At 38.8% G+C, this 23,234-nt stretch overlaps 1 protein-coding gene across 7 annotated transcripts in view; it reads right to left on the bottom strand.

Annotated features, from left to right (window-relative positions):
• Positions 1-23,234, bottom strand: part of GRIA4 (glutamate ionotropic receptor AMPA type subunit 4) — a 247,428-nt gene that overhangs the window by 94,727 nt on the left and 129,467 nt on the right. For all 7 annotated transcript variants that reach the window (XM_042958444.1, XM_042958443.1, XM_042958445.1 and 4 more), the window contains one exon: positions 19,249-19,433. In XM_042958444.1, the coding sequence (XP_042814378.1) occupies positions 19,249-19,433 (185 nt within the window). The remainder of the gene's footprint in view (positions 1-19,248; positions 19,434-23,234) is intronic.

The raw sequence follows: 23,234 nt of genomic DNA, 5'->3' as shown, positions 1-23,234 counted from the left end.
ATTTATACTCCATTACTCCGTAGTAAAGGGCCCTGCACCTCGGGTGTCATTTGCTTAGGTTCTTCCATTGTTTTTATAGTTGTGTAAAACCAACAGTCTCACGGGTATGGTTCTCCACGGCCGTCGTCATCTCAACCAAAGTGAAGACTATGTTGTATAAAAACAAAACAAAATAAAAAATCTGAGTGGCTGGACTTTGGGTGCAGACCACACCTGTGTCTTGCTATTTCTGACATTATTCTTTATAAAGAAGGAAAATAAACAGTGTGAGGTGAAAGATATTAATATCTAACAGCACAACACACAGTGTGTTTGGCCCACTTGTTATGGGAAAGCAATATCTACAACAAAGACTTTGCTGCAGCAATTAATTATGGCCTTTCATAAAGACAGAAAGGTGTAGGAGTAGAGACTCCATCTCTGTTATCTTCTTAAAAGACACAGAGGATGATAAATGGACAAAGAATAATGACCAAGTGTCTGTTCAGAGTTCTAAAGAGTGAGTTAGGGAGAATGTACAAGTTACACTGATTATACACTTTCAGAAGAACCCATCTTTACAAGAATAAAATGCTTCAGAAAAGGCACTAATTGATTTCTTTGATTACTTTCTCGTGGTTGTTTTTTAGGAAACAGTTGCTGAGAATATCTATGCTGCTGGTCAAAAGATTCAGTTCTAAAGTCAGGCCTATGCATATTTAATAAGGTAAATGCCAGATGCACTCACCAAACTGTTCTATTAACAAATTATGGCATAATCTTTATGACTGTAACTTCTAAGTCTTTATTCATTTATGAAAATTAGGGAAGGATGAACCCAGGCTACTTTTCACCTCAATCCCACCTTTATTTTTTTCTAATTTTTAAAATGTTGATTGATTTTTTTTTTTTTTTTTTTTTTGAGAGAGAGAGAGCTGGGGAGGGGCAGAGAGAGAGGGACACACAGAATGCAAAGAAAGCTCCAGGCTCTGAGCTGTCAGCACTGAGCCCAACGTCAGGCTAGAACTCATGAACCATGAGATTGTGACCTGAGCTGAAGTCGGACGCTTAACCGACTGAGCCACCCAGGAGCCCTGACCCCACCTTTAAACAAATTTAGTTCAATAAATGTGTCCTATGTATAAGTTTAGGGTAAGGAGATTCAAGGCTTAAAAAGATAAGTCGGTGCTGCAGTTATAAGAGTGTTTAATTTCTCTCCTAAGACGATAAGCCTCAAACAGAAATGACTGAAATACCGAGTAAAGGGTGTGCCATGGATTTGAAGGAGAAGTGGGATCATTTTGTAGAGAGAACAAGGTAATTTTAAAGACAGAATAGATGTTAAATAAATGCTGATTAAGTGGATGAATAAAGAAGTTAGCCTATAAATGCCACAAACACTAGTATATTAAGATCAATTTGAAACTTGTAAATGGTGGGAGTTTGGCCTTTAACCCACCATACAATTTTACGTGAATCCTTTCTGTATCAATGGTTTATAAAGCATTCAGGGGTCTCTCTAGATACGAGGTGCTGTATATTACCTCCCACTGTTATTACAAAGCCACGATCACTGTAGTGAACACTATCTTCAAGCTAGAGACCAGCAATGGCACACCCGAGTAGGATTGATTTTGGCTCTCCTTTTACTCCGATTTAATAGGCAGCTAGAAATTCCTCTCCCAGCCGTTATCACGTTCCAGAAAATTCCATGACAGTGGCCAACCAGTACAGCCTACCTGGTGGTGTGGGGGACACGATGCCTCGTCATTGGTGGAGACTTACTGTAACGAGGGCAGTCACTCACTAGTCCTTTGTCTCTGTAGAAAGCCCAACCCCCCAGATGCCTCCTGAATGTTGACTTTCAGGGTGCTTCAAAATACCTTACTATAGAGAGAAACAAAAGCTTTCCCTTGTTTCGTTTGATTAGCTAGTTTACCTCAGTTTCACCAAAAGAAAAACATAAGGCAAAGGATTTCTGCAAACACACTGCAGAGTTCAATTACAACCATGTAAGAGAACAACAGGACCTTTACTTCTGGGATGCGATTCAGTCAGTGAGGGGAACATGAAGAACCCCAGAACAAAAGGAACTAAGGCTATTTGTGTGAGAAGAGATTTAGGGAGAGGACAGAGAATGAGAGCTCTCATCAGTACACACACACACACACACACACACACACACACACAACTGTATTTTTTCCTTCCACACTTGAAGATGTTAGAAATTACAGAAGTTTCTAATTAGGACACACTCATTTTTCGGAAGCTCCGAACAGTGGCTGACTGCCTTCCGGTAAAAGATGTCAGGGGAGAGTCTTTCTCAGGCTTAAAGTCATGTGTTTGCATGGCCAGTGAGTGTCACAGACACTACTGATGGCCCACCAATGCTTTTCCTCTTAGCACTTCAGTGCATACTGCTGTAACTGCCAGCACCTGAATTTCCTGGATGTTGGGCTCTTCTCTGATCCCTGGAGCCCACTTTGCTCATGGTGGGGCGGGCTAGCAGGCCAGGCAAGAGGTGCCAGGGAATTAATGCCCTCCTCCCCAGCAGCCCCCATACAGCGACGGACGGGAGCTGCTGCAGAGGTATTCCAACGCCCATGCCAGAGAGAGGAGTCTGACATGTGTGTTCTATTTACACTAATTTCAAATGACATTTACAATAATCCTCTAGTAATTTGCATTAATATCAAATGAGATTAAGCCTTGGTCACCCACATGGCAATTTTCTAGACAAATGCGCCTTTAATTGATTGCATTTCTCCACTGCAATTCCAGTGTGTTCTTCAACTCCCAAACCTACTGATTACACACAAATCCTTGTCTTAAGATCTGCTTCAGGGGAAACCAAACTAAGTCTCCAAATTAAAAAAAAAAATTACCAATGTGACAGTGACATTGTTAAGGGTAAAAAAATACCTTTGTTGGGTAACTGTCCCAAGCTTTCATGTAGCATAACACATGTACGTTATATTCTGAGTTCCTAATCTCTGAGTATAATCAAGGACTCAAGTTGCATGAAATACCATGATTTTATTTGGATATCTAAATTTGGATATCTAAAAAAAAAAACAAGAAAAAAAGGTTTATTTTGATATAGAGAAATAGGGATGAATCAGTATCTTTAATAAATTCTTTTCATTCCTGATATATGCTTTTTCCTTTTGTCCTGTCTTATATACTTTAAGGACATCCGTACTTAGTACTGGTTGGCTATTGGTTTTTTCTTTGACTGTATTCCAGATGTTAAAAAAATCCCTTCAGTTTCGTCCTTCCAGAACAAAGATTGTAGATCACTTCTCCCCACCGAGGGCCCTCTGGGGGTAGGAACTGAATGGAGTCGTAGAACTAGGAGCGAAAACCAAGTGCTAAAACGCAGGTGTTTAGTTCTGTCTCCACACCTCACCTCAGCATGGTAACTGCCAACAGCTACAGAAAAGCACATTGTAGAATATATCCTTCTCTCTGACTGTTATGGTGGCTCCAAAATTCTACACCCACAGAGACTGAATAATATTAGGATTCTCATCATGTTAACAATGGCCATCTCTTAGCAGAGATCTATTCTGTTTAACAGTGTTTTAATTTAGCGATTGAAAATATTTGCAGAGAGGCACAGAAGGTTCTATGGAATTTGGGATTTCGAATGTGAAACACACATAGCGGCCTGAAAGAGCCAGTGAGCACAAAGCCCTTTTTTAATTACAGAGATTATTTTTTAAGAAGCAATATAAAAAACAATTCTATGGGGCGCCTGGGTGGCTCCGTCGGTTAAGCATCTGACTTGGACTCAGGTCATGATCTCACAGTCGGTGGGTTTGAGCCCCATGTTGGGCTCTGTGCTGACAGCTCAGAGCCTGGGGTCTGCTTTGGATTCTGTGTCTCCTTCTTTCTTTGGCCCTCTCCCACTTGTACTCTGTCTCTGTTTCTCAAGAATAAACAAATGTAAAAAAAAATAATTCTTTTGAACAATTCTAATGAGCTGTAGGTGGAGGGGGGAATATTTTGCTTTCATAAAAAAAACACATTAAATAAATACAGTCATTAAGTGATGAAGCTGGGATGCCAGCCCAGATGTTTTGACTACAATTTCGTCTTTTTTTTTTTTTTTTTTACTATACCCCATTGCCTTCCTTAGGCCATAGCAGTCAGAAAAATGACTTATTTTTTGGCCAGCTATTATACATCTTTCCTAAGAGGAAAATAAATAACAGACATTTATGACAGTGCCCTTCGTTATCACATTAGGTAGTAGGCAAATGCCAAGGCTGTGGATGAGAAAAACCAGCTTTCTTTTAAGGAACCAAAAAAACCAATTCCTTTCCTTTAAATAATCTCCTATCTGCACATACTGCTTATTTGAATCGCATCATATATGCAAGGTTTCCCTAGTCCCGTTTTGTAGCAGATTGGTACAGGGCCACACAGATGGAATGCTATCAGGTAAAACTTAACATATCTAAGTTTAGGTTTGCAAATTCTTCATATATCCATAATAAAGCTAATAGCAAAAAAGCTTCAATAACTTGCATTCAGTTTTGTTTACCTTGTACCCTATCAGGTATACATTTAAGATGACAGTTCAAGTATATAGTATATATATACTATATATATATACTATACTATAGTATAGTATATATTGCACTTTAATGTAAGTGCAACTCAATCCAGTAGATAATTCTATTTATGTGACAATCTCAAAGTGATCATTAAAGGTTCAATTATGTACCATATAGTTTTTTTTTCTGTGCAGTTTTAAATACATTTTATGTTGTTCTCTTTGAAAACCCCATAAACAGTAGTTTATAGAGTATATAAACCAGAATATTTTATTTCTTGGGGTGCCTGGGTGGCTCAGTCAGTTGAGTGTCTGACTCTTGATTTCAGCTCAGGTCATGATCCCAGGGTCGTGGGATTGAGCCCCATGTTGGGTTCTTCGCTGACTGTGGAGCCTGCTGGAGATTCTCTCTCTCTCCCTCTGCCCCCTCCCTGCTTGCGTGACATGTCGTCACTGAATAAATATCTATTTATGGGTTATAAAGAAAACTTGAGGGGGCGGGTGGGGTTGGTGGTGATGGGAAAAAATGTCTTCAAATGTCACATATTGTCACATAGGTTTCAAAGGGATGGATAATTGTGAGGGGATATTTGAATTATACATCAACTATGTTCGAACATGGCTTGCATAAGCACCCTGGAAAGGTGTTGTTTATGGGAAAGATGGCCTCTAAGATCCAGCCAACCTGAGAGTCTCTGATTGTGTAGGGAAGTGTTAATGAACCACTGGTTCTGGGGGCTCCTGTTAGTATACCATCTTCTTACCACTCTCCCCTTAATTTCGTATTTCTTTTCCTTATCATTTTGATTTGAAATATTATCATCTGAACATTCTTCCCTCTCTCATTTTTAATTCAAACTTCCCTTATTTTCTTGGAAACGTTTTATTTTCCTGTATTTTCTAGGCAAATAAAATGTAAAGAGGTGACTGCAGGGAGGGAGGGAGAGAGAGAGAGAGAGAGCTAAAGAGAGAGCAAGAAATTCTGTGGCCACTTTTGCAGGGAACACCAGGTTAAATAAGGTTTGAGGCTGCCTTGCTATAGGAATTTTTAGAGACTTTAATATGCTAATGTTCACCAAAATCCCAAGAGCCAGATAGAGTACACAGCTCTGTAGAACAGTTTTAAAAGGTTGTTTAAGGACATCCTTCCTACAGCTTTACTCTCTACTCATCGCTTTCCTTAAGCGTCACATACATTTCAGACTTGAGTTGCTTTAGCGGCATTTTCTTATTTCTCTTCTGTGTTGATCATCTTTACCCACAATAAAAAGTCAACGGAACTATTTGAGGCATATTCAAGATATGTTCTGTCCATAATTTTTGTGTTAGTGCCTCAACTATGTAATAACGCCAGCTGGTACCTTTTTAGTCACGAGTTCTAAAATTTGCACGTTTGTAATCTATTCAACAGATGGTAAACCGTGACTAGTTAAATACAGAAGACATATGACCCCAGAGTTACTCTCTTTACTTTTATTTCAGGAGAATGCTTTCTTTATAGGGGAATTTATTAAGTTTTTTGGACTTCAGACAGCTTGGTGCCGGACTTCAGAAAGCAGCTGGTGCATAGAACCAGGTTCCTATGAAGTGGATTCAGAGTGCAGACAGAGATGTACGCAGAGACCCAATCTTCACAGACAGATACAGACTTTTCTATGTAAACTCTACATTTGTTCAAGTGACTAACTCTGAAACTATGAAAAAAAAAACAAGCAAATGAAAGGTCATTATCAAGAGAAAAAAGGCAGGGAAAATATGTCTCTCCCTAATAAATGATATTGTCCTATTTCAGTGTCTGTATGTTGTATTTGCATGTAGGTGTGTAGGGATCTTATTCCCATGAAGACTATTATCCATAACTAACAATACTGTTAAATTTTCCAAAGGAAATTTTCTTTTAAACCCTAATCATTTTTTAAATGATTTTTAAATTTAAAAAATTTAAACCATTTTTTTAAATGGCTTTTTAAACCCTAATCATTTGAGCTTCTCCAAATCTTAACCAAAGTAATGGTGACTATGAATCCCTGAATTAAGTGCATCTCGTGGTGCTTGGCAAAGTAGACATTAATTAATACGTTTAAGAATTTCTCATTACCACTACTTGGCATTAGATATTTACTTGCTTATTGTGTGGCTCCCTCACGAGTCAGGGACTTGCGGGGGGGCCTAGGACATTGTCTGGCTCTGATAAGCACTCAATAAATATGTGTGATATAGACGCCAAATAAATGAAGCTAACTACTGGTATACATGAGACATAAAAAATAAAGACGAAGCACCATTGCTCGCTTGATCACCAGTCTGTTCCCCTTTCAGTCCATTCTCTATGTTGTCATGAGAATTATCATTCTAAACCACAGATCGATCAGATCACATCTAAAAACACCCACTGACATTTAAAGGCTATGCGGAATAGAAGACTACTTAACAGAGACTGTGAAGCCCTTTGGAACCTGTCTTCAATTTGCCATGAGCGTCTTCTCATTTCCCCTGCACCTGATGTTCCAACCACACGTACTTGCTTCCAGCCACCCGCACCCCCCCCTCCCCCCCCCCCCGCCAATGGCTCCATCCCAGGGCTCTTCTTTCCCTCTGCCATCTGCCAAGGCCCTTTCCCACCGCTTCTTCCTGGGGAGTTCTGACTCATCTTTCAGCCATTTGCTTTAGTCTTTATTACACCTTTCCACACTGTGCTATATTATTTGCTTGTGTTCTTGTTTTCCTTTACATTTGAAATTCCTTTAAGGAATGAACCACAACTGATTTAATTTTATACACAGTGCTTGGAAATGGATAGGTATGGAATAAATATTTGTTGAATAACCAAGCAAATGGGTGAATGTTATGTTCATGATTAAGAAAGGAAAATGATAGGGTACAGTGGGCAGAGACCAGAAAATTAGTTTCTTTCATGTTATGGGCAAGATACTTATATTGTTATGTCATTATACTGGATTAAAATACTTGACCTTCAAATTTACATATGATAACAACCAGCAAAAATAACCATAATTTATTACAAGAAGAGAACTAAAAAAATTTTTTTTTTCTGGGGCACCCCGGCTGCTATGTCAGTTAAGCGTCCGACTTGGGCTCAGGTCTGATCTCATGGTCTGTGGTTTCGAGCCTTGCGTTGGGCTCTGTGTTGACAGCTCAGAACCTGGAGCCTGCTTTGGATCCTGTGCCTCCCTCTCTCTCTGCCTCTCCCCTGCTGGTGCTCTATCTCTCTCTCAAAAAAACATAAATAAATAAACATTAAAATAAATTAAAAAAATTTTTTTCCAGTATAGATTCTGTGGTTATAAAGGAAAAGACATAAGGCAATATTCAGACAACTGAGGCCTGGACTTGGAAGAACATAACAATCTCTTGGTATATGTGACACTGGGGGTGGGGAACTTAAAAAAAAAAGAAAAGAAAATTCCCTGTGTATAATCTTGATCTTCCTTCCATTTACCAGTGATCATGCGGACCTTCTTCTTTTTTTTTTTTTGTAACAATGACACCATTTTAACTTCCTTCCACGATCTGATCTTAATATATTTTTTAAAGTTTATTTATTTATTTTGAGAGAGAGACAGTGGGGGGAGGGACAGAGAAGAGAGTGAGAGAGAGAAAATCCCGATGTGGGCCTTGAATTCACGAACGGTGACATCATGATCCGAGCCAAATTTAAGAGACGCTTAACCAACCGAGCTGCCCAGGAGCCCCCATAATCTGATCTTAAACTTGGCACCAGTTGTACGCAAGGGCAGAGAAAATCTAGGTGATCAGTAGGGAAGATGTGTGCAGCGTAAGGGGAGGATTAAGCATGAATCTGTCCTGTTACCTTTCTAACGAAATCACTGATTAAAAGATGCGTCACTTCACGTACTGGCAGGTAGTGCACTCTATTACTCAACTGTCTGATAGGAACACTGGAGGTTTTATACAGTGTGGTTATACTGACGTTTACAAGACCCCAAAAAGTGTCCTCGAAGGTAATATTGGGTGCTTTGCTTCCTTTTTGTCAATCTCACTGCCTTTTAAGCATTTGGAGAGTGGATGCAGAATTCTAATGGAATAAATTACATAGTTATCCTCTGTCTCCCATTTAATGAGGAATATTACTTGCCTTTCTCTAAATCATAGTAGACAAGTCTACACAGCAGCTTTCTATTTAAGGCTAGAAACACTAGCTTATTTCTCTAAAATTATTAGATTTTCTTTTATCTTTTAAAAAAGAAACTGAGCTTTTGAATGTTTATATCAACAACAATAACAGAAACTATTTTAAGAGGTATTCTTGAAGCAGCAACTAAAACAATTTTAGTTGAACACAATCAATGCCTAGAATTCACAATTCTTCCAAGATAAAAGTACTAGCATTCTGCCAACCAGTTTCCTTCCTCCTCAAAAAACATACATCCTTTGCTTTCTTTACTTTTCCTTTTATATTAATTTTTTTTTTTTACTTTGTAAGGAAATGAGGAATATCCACAACCATGGTAACGGTTGCTAGGAGACAATTAGAGACCCCTTTCTAACTCCCACCAAGTTCCATTTGCACTAGTCTGACTGAGATCTATAAAGGTGTTTTTTTCCCCTGTTTTCTATGAAAACAACATATCCAGTGCATTAGAATGGGATTTACCCATTCAAATCAATTCAGCTAAAACGTAAGATTAAAGAAGTGAAAATTCACCTTTAAGAAAAAAAAAACAAAAAACCATAACCTCATGTCTTTTAAGTTTCTCCTCACTTTGCTGCGGTTCCTGATGGATATGCAGAAGCAGCGTTACAATGGAGCCAAGCAGCAGGGCCCTGCTAAGGGCCTGCAGTGCAGGAAGCTGCTGATACGATTTCTTTGCTGCAGTAATTTCTTTGAGTGCCTGATTTGCTCCCATTCCATCTCACTCATTGTTGCTCTAATATATGGAAATGAAACACTTGTGCTTTTTCAGCCAGTACGAGCACCAGAAAACCCGGATTTCCCATCATCTTCGGCGGGCGAGACATATTGGACAAGAAAGCTTCCCAGGTAATTGAGGGCTGACCTCCAGAAACTTCAAGGACTGGTGAGAGCTCTTCCTTCAAACGTGGGAGAGAGATACCTCCTGCCTGTGTCTTCAAACGAAGCTCATTCAGACTTTCATTTATTGGACAATTATTTTGCTCCCTTTTCCTATCACTGGGGATATATCGGCAAATGCTAATTACAGACTCTGCTCTGATGGAAACAAGATTTCGACGACAAAGACAGACAGCTGAACTAGGACAGCGCAAGGAATCCGCATTCCTGCTGCCTCGAGTCTTGTCAGCACCATCTTGGGTTACCTGCTCCACTCCAATTTCTACGTTTGCCGCCTGCCCAATTTCTACCACGTAGAATGGGTCTCCGCCTCCTGAGCTTTCCCAGAACTCCTTGCCTTCCCGCTTGTTTCCGTCTGGAATATCCTTACCCCTCCTTGGTTCCTGGAGAACTACAATGCATTTTGAATTTAAAAGTCTGTTTTCCCCCGGGAAGCACTTCTGACTGTCTTCATTCTACTGGGTCAGCACATTTGCTGGGGTCCTGATACACGTTGCAGTATTTCTGATTCTGAAGCCATTACATCGTCTGGTCATTATGCATTTTTGTTTCTGAGTTCCCAGCTTGAGAGTATGCCTTCCTGGTTTAGGGGCCATGTTTTGCTCATCTTTGTTCAGCCCCGCAGGGCCTGGAAGGATGTTGGGAACATAGATGTTGAATGCATGCATTCGGAATCAAGCGCAGGACTCTCCTGTCTCCACTGCTGTCTCCTGTCTCCTGTCACCTCCTGTCTCTACTGCTCATTCCTACTGTCGGGATGCATGCTGCTTAGTCCTTCCACAGATAGTTCCAATAATCAAAGCCATCATCCCCAGTGATGAGGCCTCTTCTGGAGTGACTACTCATGACTGAAGCTAGTGTTCCTTGTCTCCATGCTTGTTTTTTGTCTCCTCTGTCTCTTATACTTCTGTTTTTGACGATTTTTTTTGTTTTGGTGTGGGAAAAAAATGACCCCATGGGTATTAGTCAGTAAATAAAATGCTCCTTCCTTTCTACATAATGATTGAGCTAGTTATGGCACACGGAGGCAGGCTCTTTAAGCCGTTGGCTCTTTTTGATGCTTTATTCAAGTCAGAGATGTTTTTGGAAGTGGAGGTGGGTAGAGTTCTAGATTTAGTGCAGTTCTTTATGTTAGAGACATCTGAAAACTTATAAAGGCAGATTATAGATGAGCAGACGCTATCTGTTCCGACACATTTGGCAGTTCGCCAAAAATCCTGTCTGGGCCCTGATCTTATCACTGGGCAATACTGGACGAAGAGGCAGCCTTGGCCTTAGGACACACTGCTGAGGCCCTGTGCACTTTCCATCACTTAGGTACAAATGGCCACATTGCTGTTTGTGAGAAATTTGCCTCTTTCCAATTGGTCATGCCCTGAAGCAGGATTACTGCCTTCCTCGGGTGACGCAAGAAGCCCCTGAGAGGTCAGGCATGGCTTTTAGGCTTTCCTGATTAGTTTGCAAACAGTATGGGAAGGTCACTGGCTTTGCCAACTGTCTGAGTGTCACGTTGTGTCTAATGAGAACCTGAATTCCCCTTTTCTGTAGTGAAAGGGGAAACAGTGCAGAAAGGGGCACCAATTATGTTCGAGGTATGAGACAAAGTGGCAGTTTGAGATACCCATGAGCCAATTTCTCTATTCCCTTGTCAAACAACTATTTCATAATGTAAGGTCAGTCCTTGTCATCTTCTCCTGAGAAATACTTGGTGAGGCTCCTTAAATACATCCATCATGTGCCCTAAGGGCAGCTGGCTCTCGTTCCCTACCAGATGCCTCTGACATCATCACGTATTGGATAAGAACGGGCACTCATCCCCAGATCGCCGAGATGTTATGAGATCCTTGATCATTTTCTACGTGCTCTATTTCTAAAGGAAAGAAGGCATTTTCATAGGATTTTAGCCAATGCTTTTGGTTTAAACCTTAGTTAACCAGAGAAGAGTTGCTAACTAGAACAGAAAAGAGAAATAAATCTGTTACCTCATCACTTGATCTTCAGCACACAGAGTCTAGTGTCTCACCCAATGTGGGCACTCGATAAATATTGGTACAATGAATGAATGTACAGAAAGGGCCAACTGACCAAGGTTTTACTTTATACTCCTTTTCAAGGTGTATCCCATGTGTAAAATTATATTGTTTCAGGATCAAATGCAATTATCAGTCAGTCTTTATCAGAAATAGCATTCGTGAATTTTAGAGTGAGCAAAATTTTCTAACATCACCTCAGTTGAATGTGCTTTATTCAGAGTAAGGAGAAGTAGAATCACGGGCATTAAATTATTTCATTTACTTTTTTTTTTCTGTTACTTATTTATTTATTCCTGAGAGAGAGAGAGAGAGAGAGAGAGAGAGTGTGTGTCAGTCCCAAGCAGGCTCCATGCCCAGCGTGAATTCTGACATGGGCTTGATCTCATGACTCTGGGATCATGACTTGAGTCAAAATCAACAGTTGGACACTCCACTGACTGAGCCACCCAGGTGTCCCTCTGTTTACTTTTTAAAAATAAATAATTGCACATTTCTTAAAAAGTGAAAATATTCATCTTTTTTGGAAACATAATTTTGGGGATATAGGTTGAATGAGCAAAGAAAGAGGTAGCAGAGAGTACAAACCACCTGTGGCCCTATGTAATGACTGTATCTAGAGGATGAGTTGGGTGTAATGAGAGAAGGGTTTCACTGACCACAGGAACATGGGAATTTAGCTGCGTGACCCTTGTTATTTTTCATGGTGGAGTAAAACGTGTGAGCAACCATTAGCCTTAAGTGCTATTTTGCTCAAATAATTTTTGATGCCAGAAAGACAGTTAAGATCAAGTTTGTTGTTGCTTTTCTGCTACTGGGCTAAGTATATGTATCAGTCTGGTAGTCGATATTCAGTTGATAAGGTCTTAGAGTCCCTAAGGACTCTTTGTAAGTAATCAAGCTCAGGATTCAAAATTAATGGATATGTGTGAAAATAAAATAATATATAAAAAGGTTTCCACTATAAAGCACTGATTTTGATATGAAAGCAATTCATTGGATTCCAGCTATATTATTTTTAGCTATTTTATAAAATAATTGATTGTCAGAGGAAGAAAACTATGTAAGGTGAATAATGCTAGTGCCCAATATGGTATATTAAAGTAAAAATTGACAGCTTTAATAATTGATCACAAATTTAACAAATACTCACAGAGTAGTTTTGGTTTTTGTCTTTTTTTTTTTTTCAGAGTTATTTTCAGCAGATGAGTGGACCAAATTGCCCACTGGATTTAGAAGGCCAAAAATGCAACTTGTTTTATTACAGCCTTGTGCAAACAATGACAATAAATCTAGCTTTGTAGTTTTGTTACATTTCTATTACCTTAAAACTCAGTGGGTAATATTTATATAAATTCTTCCTTTTTTCCTATGGTGTAATTTAGCATAGAAAAATCAATATACCTTAAACTACACTCGCGAATAGTTGTTTTGAAACTGATGTTTTGAAATGTTTGAATGCATACACGGCTACTTGCTATTTTGAACAGTAATCTATGGAAGGGAAGCTTCCAAACTCATTCTATGAGGCCAGCATTACCTTGATTCCAAAACTAGACAAGGACCCCACTAAAAAGGAGAATTATAGGCCAGTATCCCTGATGGACATAGATGTAAAAATTCTCAACAAGGCACTAGCAAATTGAATCCAAGAGTACATTAAAAGAATCATTCACCATGACCAAGTGGGATTCATTCCTGGGTTGCAAGACTGGTTCAATATTTGCAAATCAATCAACATAATACACCACATTAATTAAAAAAAAAAGGGTAAGAACCATATGAATCTCTCAAAAGATGCAGAAAAAGCATGTGACAAAGTACAGCATCCATTCTTGATAAAAACCCTCAACAAAGCAGGGAAAGAAGGAGCATACCTCAACTTCATAAAGGCCATATATGAAAGACCCACTTCCTTAATATCCTTAAGCTAATATCATCCTTAATGGGGAAAAAGTAAGAGCTTTTCCTCTATGGTCAGGAACGGGAGAAGGATGTCCACTCTCACCATTGTTATTTAACACAGTACTGGAAGCCCTAGCCTCAGCAATCAGACAACAAAAAGAAATAAAAGGCATTCAAATTGGCAAGGAAGAAGTCAAACTTCAATATTTGCAGATGACATGATATTCTATGTACAAAACCTGAAGGACCCCAGCAAAAAACTGCTAGAACTAATACGTGAATTCAGCAAAGTCGCAGGATGTAATCAATATACTGAAATCTGTTGCATTTCTATACATTGTAATGAAGCAGTGGAAAGAGAAATCAAGGAATCGATCCCATTTACAAATGCACCAAAACCCCTACAATCCCTAGGAATAAACCTAACCAAAGAGGTAAAAGCTCTGTAGTCTGAAAACTATAGAACCTTCATGAAAGAAACCAAAGAAGACACAAATAAATGGAAAAACATTCCATGCTCATGGATGGGAAAAACAAATATTGTTAAAATGTCTATTACTACCCAAAGCAATACACACATTCAATGCATTCTCTATCAAAATGCCACCAGCATTTTTTTTGCAAAGCTAGAACAAACAATCCCAAAATTTGTAAGGAACCACCAAAGACTGCCAATAGCCAAAGCAATCTTGAAACAAACAAACAAACAAACAAACAAACAAACAAACATAAACAAAACGAAGCTGGAGGCATCACAATTCTGGACTTCAAGCTATATTACAAAGTACAGTATAGTACTGGCACAAAATGACACACATAGGTCACTGGAACAGAAGAGAAAACCCAGAAATGGACCCACCATTATACGGTCAACTCAACTCATCTTCAACAAAGCAGGGAAGAATATCCAATGGAAAAAAGTCTCTTCAGCAAATGGTGCTCATAAAAATGGGACAGCACTGTGCCAAAGAATGAAACTGCACCACTTTTTTACACCATACACAAAATAAATTCAAAATGGATGAAACAGAAAAACTACTAAAACCCTAGGCACAGGCAGCAACCTCTTTGACCTCAACCACAGCAGCTTCTTACTAGACATGTCTCCAGAGGCAAGGGAAACAAAAGCAAACATGAAGTATTGGGACTTCATCAAGACAAAAAGCTTCTCCACAGCAAAGGAAACAACGAAACTAAAATGTAACCTTCGAAACGGGAGAAGAAATTTGTAAATGACATATCTGATAAAAAGTTTATTCAAAATCTATAAAGAGCTTCTCAAACTCAACACCCAAAACCAAATAATCCAGTTAAGAAATGGGCAGAAGACATGAATAGACATTTTCCCAAAGAAGACATCCAGATGGCTGACACATGAAAAGATGCTCAACATCGCTCACCACCAAGGAAATACAAATCAAAACCACAATGAAATCCCACCTCACACCTGTCAGAATGGCTAACATTAACAATTCAGGAAACAAGAGATGTTGGCAAGGATGCGGAGAAAGGGGAACCTTCTTGGTGGGAATGCAAACTGGTGCAGCCACTCTGGAAAACAGTGTGGAGGTTCCTCAAAGAGTTAAAAATAGAACTATGCATTCAGCCCAAATGTCTATTGACTGATAAATGGATAAAGAAAACGCAGAACATGTACAGAATGAAATATTACTCAAGCCATCAAAAAAGAATGAAATCTTGCAATTTGCAAGAACGTGGATGGAGCTAGAATGTATTATGCTAAATGAAATGAGTCCGAGAGTGACAAATGTCGTATGATTTCATTCATACGTGGAATTTAAGAAACAGATGAACATACTGGAAAGAAAAACAGAGAGGGATGCAGATCACAAAAATGACTATTGACTATAAAGAACAAACTAAGGGTTGATGGAGGGAAGTGAGTGGGGGATGGGCTAGATGGGTGATGGGTATTAATAGGAGGGCACTTGTGATAAGCACTGGGTGTTATATGTAAGTGATGAATCATTGAAGTCTACTTCTGAAACTGTATGTTAACTAACTAGAATTTAAATAAAAGCTTCAAACATTAAAAAAATAAGCCAACTGAAATTAAAAAAATAAAGATAAAGCCCATATTTAAAAGTATAACTATGAAGCATTCATTTACTCACCCTTATAGTCAAGAACTTTAGCTTTAATAAACACCTTAGTTTTGTTGTCCTTATCACAGATTTCTAGTGACAGTTTTGCTTTTTTAGTAGTGTTTTGGGCCTAAGGTCAGAGTTTTTCAAGCAAACTATCTAAAGACAGGGATAAAATTCTGCATTTTTAACAAAGCCGATACCTCAATCCAGTTGATTCCCAAGCCTACTATTTGTTGGAGATCTGCTGCCATAGAATATTTATAATTAAGTTAAAAAAGATGTTGCAAAATTCTAAAAGCAACTAATTTTAATTAATTTGAAAATCCTGACACATCCTGTAAGTCTTTTGGGCAGAGATTACAGAAAAGAGATATTAAAAAAAAATAAACAGCGATACATTCATTAGAATGAATTAGGCATAAAAATAACTTGGAAAACAGGTACAGAAGATGAAGTGCTTCTTTAATTATAGTTGTCCATTCACACATTTTAGGAGAAAATTGTGTGAGCCATTTCCATTATGATTTGAAAACTGATATGAATGAAAATATCAGCAGAGTACTTATGGATAGCATGTTACTGCAGTCTGGAGGTTGCCTACCCTTCCATAAATGTACTAACACGTCCCCTTATCTGCATTATATTAACTTCCCCATCTTCTGAAAGAGGGCTACTTCTCAAAAGCGTTTTCCTGATCAAGATTATTTAGCATTTTACTGTTTTAAAAACTGCTTTGGTTGATTCTCTGAAATTGTTTTTTCCTGTTATTTCAATTTATTAAAGAGGATGTTGAAATACAGGTGTATTAAAATACATGTAGAAACTCTTGATAAAGTTTGGATTAGCTCTTATGTTTAGATGAGACAGGAGTAAAACCAAGAAACATTAAAAAATGATTTGGCTTAGAGGTACAAAGCATTAAAATATAGATAGTAAAAAAAAATCATGTTCAAGATCAGAACATGTCTTTTTTGGGGGGAAAATTTTGCAGGACAAAGTATATTATATTCTCATAATACTGTAGATTTTGTACAATCGATTAGGTTTATAGTTGAGAGGGACAAAGTCTCATTATTACTATGCAGTCACGAGAGAAAATAAACAGTTTAGAATTCGGGAGGAAGAAGAGACACGGAAAAGACATGCTCAAGTTTTCTAAGTTCTGGGGATCTAATGTACAGCCTGGTGACCACAGTTAACAACACTGTGTCACGAGGGCGTCACGGGGCTCAGTCCGTTAAGTTTCTAACTCTTGGTTTCGGCTCAGGTCATGAACTCGTGGTTTGTGAGTCCAACCCCTGCATCAGGCTCTGTCCCGACAGCGCGGAACCTGCTTGGGATTCTCTCTCTGTCTCTTTCTCTGCCCCTCCCCTGCTTGCTCCATCTCTCTCTGAAAATACATAAATAAGCTTAAAAATTTTAAAAAACCAATACTGTGTTATCTGAAACCTGTTAGGAGAGTAGATCTGAAATATTCTCATCCCCAAAAGGAAATGGTGACCACATGAAGTGACGGAATTGTTCGTTCACCAGCCCTTCTGTGGTCGGTCACCATGTCATAATACATTAGTGTATCAAATTACCACACTGCACATCTTAAACGTACACAATGTTATATGTTAATCATATCTCACTAAGACTAAAGAATATAAAAACAATATTTTTGAAGGGCACCTGGGTGGCTCAGATGGTTAAGCATTCAAATCTTCATTTCGGCTCAGGTCATGATCTCACAGTTCGTGAGCTCCAGGCCTGCGTCAGGCTCTGCGCTGACACTGGAGATCCTGTATGGGATCCTCTCTCTCTCTCCCTCTCTCTGTCACTCCCCTGCTCTCTCTGCCTCTTAAAAAACAAAAGTGTATTTTAAAAAATGATCTTTTTGAGATGACAAAAAACAAAAAAAACAAAAAAAAAACAAAAAAAACCACGTCTGGTTCCCTTAGCAAGATTTTTTATTTCAGGCTTGCTCACAGAGTTTATCCAAAGCCCCCGGGCATGATTTCCTTCTCAGAAACCAGCTAAGCCCTGAAATGGGGCTTCTCCAGACGTGGTCATTTAAGCACAAGCGCTAAGTGTGTGTGTGTGGGGTCTTTCTGAGCCTCCCTGGCCTTCTGACAGGAACATGGTAACCCAGGCAGTTCTCAGAACTGACTGTTCTGTGGGATTCATGAGGAGGTATTTACAGAGCTTCAGTCATTCATGGCAAACAACTCAAACTCTCCACGCAGGGGTGGCAGTGGGAGGGAGTGAAGACGGGGTTTGAGCTGAAGTGACTGTCTTACTTAGGCAAGTAAGACCGAAAGCTTTTTCTTGGACTCCATAAATACACATTTAAAAATTCCATACACCTCGAATAGTTGCAACCTTGATGACTTTTTGGACTCCCACTCAGGAATAAACCTGAGTGACATACAGGTTTATAATTAATATATTCCAATACGGTATAAACGTATTTCTTCAATCAAGTTTCTTTTTTTCTTCTTCTATGAAAAGCTAACAGGAAGTGAATATTCTTTCATTTCCTCTTACAGTATAGACTGGCTTCACCAGACGTTTCAAAGAACGACCACATGCTTTTTTACCTTTAAGTTGCACTAATTCTTACACAGTTGATGGGGGAAACTCTGGCCATTGAGTTTAGGGCCCCTCAATATTAAGGAGGAAGCTCTGAAACGTATTTTGGTTTTGATTTTTCTAGTTGGGTACCTGAGTTATTCTTATAAATACACCTCCACATTGGTAAGTTTACTACTACAAATCAAACCCTATTATGATGCAAACTGTATGTGGTAAAATAACCAACAAAACATCACTACAATACTGCTTCAGCCAACCTGACTTGGTGTAGAGAAACAGGAGCGAACATTTCCTAAGCCACTAGATGGCATTCATTCCCTGCAATTTTGGCCAAATAGAGCTACAGCTCATCACGACATGTAGGGTCAGGAGGAAGGCAAAAGTTAACCACTATTTGAGGATATTTTCCTATCATTTAGCACAATAACAAAGCTCACTTTTACCTTTTCCTGTCTACTTCAAGTCAAATCAACAAGCATTTATTGAAAAATTTATTACAGGAGTCTTCATTTGTGAAGAGTTGAAAGCCATCTTCACTGTGCACTTAAACATGTAGAGGAAAATAAGCTATACACAGTATGCAATTTAACTTTTACTTCATTGCTTTACATGTTGTTGGTTCTCACGCAGCTAGTTTTCTAAAGGTTACCAAAAACACACAGTCACAAATACTGAAACTTTCTAAGATTGTAGATGGCATTAGTCTTCAAAATTAATGTTTATGAAAGTAGGAGGCCAAGAGCTCTTGATGACTCACAAAAGGTCCTTTCTATGGCAGGTCTTAAAAATGTGTGAGAAATAGTGCTTCTAATGCACTGAGACCTGAGAACCAAAACGTCCTTTGGTGATAAAGGATTATGATTTAGTTGTGGAGATGAATCATGGAATGAAAAATCCTGAACGCTGCACTTCAGACGAAATGGTGGGGAGGAAATATTGATGGGAACAAGTAAATCAAGAGTCAACTTTTTGTAGAAGGCATAGGGTTATAGTAACATAAAATCCAGGACTTACCTGTTCTAATATGTTTTGAAGCCTCTCTATCTCACAGTCTATTACAAATTTCTTCTCTTGTCGTCTATCAAGTTCTTCTAGAAGTTGCCTATAGCTGACATCATTAAAATTTTCCACACATATAGCGCTGACATGCCAACCATTTTGTCCTGCTTTTTCCATAATAGCTTGAAGTATTGAGTATCCTAGTGGGGAAAAAAAATCCAGACGGGTTACCAAAATCATACTTTAACTCCCCTTCAATAACTTATGTAGGCACTGAATCTACAGCAACATTTTTATGTTGCAAATACACAATGAATGCTTTAGAAATTTAAAATCTGACTGGTTATTTGTGAATCACTTGTTTTTGCTTTCTCTACTTGAGGCAACACCCTTTAAAAGATTACTTGGATGAAGGAAGAACACCTTAAGAAGTTCTCAGAATTTCTCTACTGGAGAACATTACCTTGCTTTAGACATGTTTTTGATGAGATAAACCAAAAACCAAATTCAGTACTACCGGCAGTCAATACAATTTCATAAATTCATTTTGTTAATACTACTCACTGGAAAGAATTAATTTTGAACAACTGTTTAGGCTCTTCACTCAAACATGGTAGTAAAAACATTTTTTTTGGATTCAGCTATGGAAGAGATGATGTAGAAAAAACAATGCAAAAGTATGTATTGAAGACCCATTATTGTGAAGGGAGAGGCATGATTATGTCCCCTCCCTGCTTTTTCTGGAAAGAAGGCGTTCTTTAACTCTTTGTCTCTTGGCTGGGGGATGATGTGGATTGAGGTTGAACTGAACGGCTACTAGGTGGGGCAGTAGGCACCCAAACTCATAATCTAGTAGAGGAGAAAAAGACATTCAAAGAAACAAAGGCAATCGAGTTTAAAATGGTGTAATGATAGCTGTGCTCAATGCAGTGTTGGCCCAAAGGGACGGTTTGGTTAAATCTGCCTTGTTGGACGTGGGTACCAAGTACGGAGAACAAACAACTTGTACGGGGTCATGAAGATTGAGGACACTCATCCAAGATTGCTGAAATCTGAGGAGTATTCGTTAGCTGGAGACAGCCTTCCAGCGAATGGGGGGGTCTGTGCCTTGTTGTCCATCCAGACCTCTCTGCATCAACCAGCACAGAAGGGAAGTAAGAGGTCTTGGTATCTGGATTAAGGAAGATGCGCAAAACTTGGAATACAGCACCTGGAGTGTTTCTTCGGGCCAACACTGTCTTGAAATCTTGCTTTTTTCGGCTCTCGGTTTTGGACTGGCGGAGACTTTAAACTATGAACAGCCCTTACACACGAACTGGTTAGACTCAGAGCCTGGTACCCAGTTATTTTTTCCCCCTTGTGGCTTAGCATAAAAAAATATGCTAGTCCTTTTTAAGAAGGTCTGGCATTTCTTTTGAGTTCATTCTATGACAGATGCCTATGGTCTCTCCCTCCCCTGGTCCCTGGAGTGAGCCTGTAGAACCAGGTGGATTAAAAGCAAATACTTGAATACAAAGAACTTGCAACATAAGAGGACATTTATTCAGGTTTATGCTTGGCATGAGTCTCTCAGATTCAAGGGTTTTGATTTTTCGGTATATTTTCTACAAGTCAGAGTTTCAAACGTTACGGATGCTCAGTTAATATCAACAGATGGAACTGATGATGAGATCATATTTGAAATATAAATTACCTGATATCCTGCCAAATGAAATACTGTGGCAGTCAGGACTCATTTTTATCTAAATGAAAAAAAAAATTCCCCAAAGAGGAAGAAAGAGGGCATGTTAATTACTATATAATTATTCTGGTACATCTACTGCTCTATTTAGTTTTCCCTTCTGCAACGTATGCCTATCATTATCTTTTCAAATCTCACCTAGATTCCCCTCGGCCTCCACCCCAAGTCCAGTGCTCTTTCCCTTGTTTTCTGTTGGGCACAAATGTCACAGGATGGTCTGAGTGCTCTCTTAATGTACCTGCTCATGCCTCATTTATTCAGTTACTGAGACTTGCTCTCTGCTAGGAAGGGAGGCAATGTTACTTTTATTCACTTTTTTTTTTTATTCACTTTTATTGACACCCATGAACACGTTCTTTTCAAAAATACCAACAGACATCTTCCTTTTCCTTTTTCTCCCTCTATTTGTTGTCAAACCAAAATAATTTAAGGGCATTCTGCTTGATTTTTTGCATGTCGTACAAATGAGAACTACTGGGCACACACACCAAAGCAGTTGTCCTGCTCCGTGGGATCAATTCTTTATGTATCACCTTTAAATTTATTTATTTTTTAAAATTTTTGGCATCATGTGCTTATCAGGATTCATGTCACCAAGTAAGCATCCAGGTTGTTATTATCCTTCCTACGGGACTTTCACAGAATGTACAGTGGCAAGCCTTCTGATGAAATTCATATATGTTCACCGTTGCATAAGAGATATTTCAAGGTTCACACTAATGCCAAAACTATAATTCAAATTCAACATTTCGTTATCTGCTTTTTCTGATTTACAAATGACACTAGAATTGACATAGACGAACCCCTAGGACACAATCTTTGTTAAACGGCAAAGAAAGTTGGCTGCCTAAAAAGAATCATTAATCATGGTCAGAAGTAAATGGCATCTTTTCAATGCAATGCAAGGGACATGCAGTTACAGGTTGGAAGCTTGAATTCTTTTATAAGCTGTGTTGGATTTTAATATGCTTTCTTATTTATGCCACTCAGAGGTGTGTGTCTTATTTATTTGCCAGGATAGTTGTAACTTGGAGAAAATACTGCTGCTGAATCTATGATTATGTAACTTAGCTGTTATATAAACTAAAAAATCACAAGTCATGTCATACTAAATCTACATCTGGCTATGATTTGTGTCTCCTACTTATTAGAAAATCTGTAAGGCAATATTGTTGGCCATGAATACTGCAGTGCTGGGTGAATCCCACAAGACAGACAGAGACTGTACTACTGTAAAGGATCTTTTTAGTATTGCTTCTACATTAATAAGCTGCCTAACATTTTAATTCAATATAATTTACTGAAAACCTACTACATCCAAGATTCTTGAAGGTTTGCTGCCAAGATAAAGACATGATTCCTGTGTCTACAAGGAATTAACTATCTAGTCACTTACTAAGTAACTATTATGCAAATTACACAGTATTGTATAAATAACCAAAATAATTTTATTAGACTCGTAGCGAAACCATCCCATGGACAAGATCACAGTACTGTCCTAGAGTAAGTAATTAAAGAACACTATCAAGTGACACACACAGGTATTTTTAAAAATGTTATTACGTCACGTAATGATGTTATCAATTATGCTGACAACTGATCACAGTGATGTAAGCAGTTCTGAACTACTGCATCCACACACACATCAACAGCTTTTACATCATCCATGGGGAATGGCGTATTTTCCATGAGCAGTACCATCCAGACAAGTGGCTGCTAGCAACACAAGCTGGATTTTGTTTATGTGACGTTCTCTCTTTCAAGAGTTATTTGATTCAACTATCTGTACACAGAGGAGCAGGAGGAGAATCATGAGAAGTTTATGTCATGGTGGACATAATTTCAAAAGAAGGGAGTTATCCATAAGCTGTAAAAAAACAAAAACAGAAAACTTCCCTTGGATAAGGACAGAGAAGAGCTCATAGTGCTCTTTAATTAGAAGGTCATCGGTACACTCAAAGCTGCATCACTGGAAGGCTGAGAAATTGAGAAAACGAGACGAAGTGAGACTGTAGACATTATCAAGGAGTGTCGTCAGGGTAGTGAAGTAATCAGATGAAGTGTGCCCCATCATGATGAATAGGGGTGTAGAAACCTCGAGGTCGTGAGAACCCGTCTGGAAAGGAGAGGGCTGAGTCTATCCCATGGGGGTTGCTGAGCTTAGAAAAGAGAAGGGGCACAGCGACTGCTTGTATGTACTCCAATTACAACCCCTCTCATTAACCTCATGAATTGCTAGGCAGGCATCTACCACCAGTCT

This window comes from Panthera tigris, chromosome D1 (genome assembly GCF_018350195.1).
Source record: "Panthera tigris isolate Pti1 chromosome D1, P.tigris_Pti1_mat1.1, whole genome shotgun sequence".
Taxonomy (NCBI): domain Eukaryota; kingdom Metazoa; phylum Chordata; class Mammalia; order Carnivora; family Felidae; genus Panthera; species Panthera tigris.
Note: the sequence above shows the minus strand (reverse complement) of the source record. Positions and strands in the feature narration are given on the sequence as shown.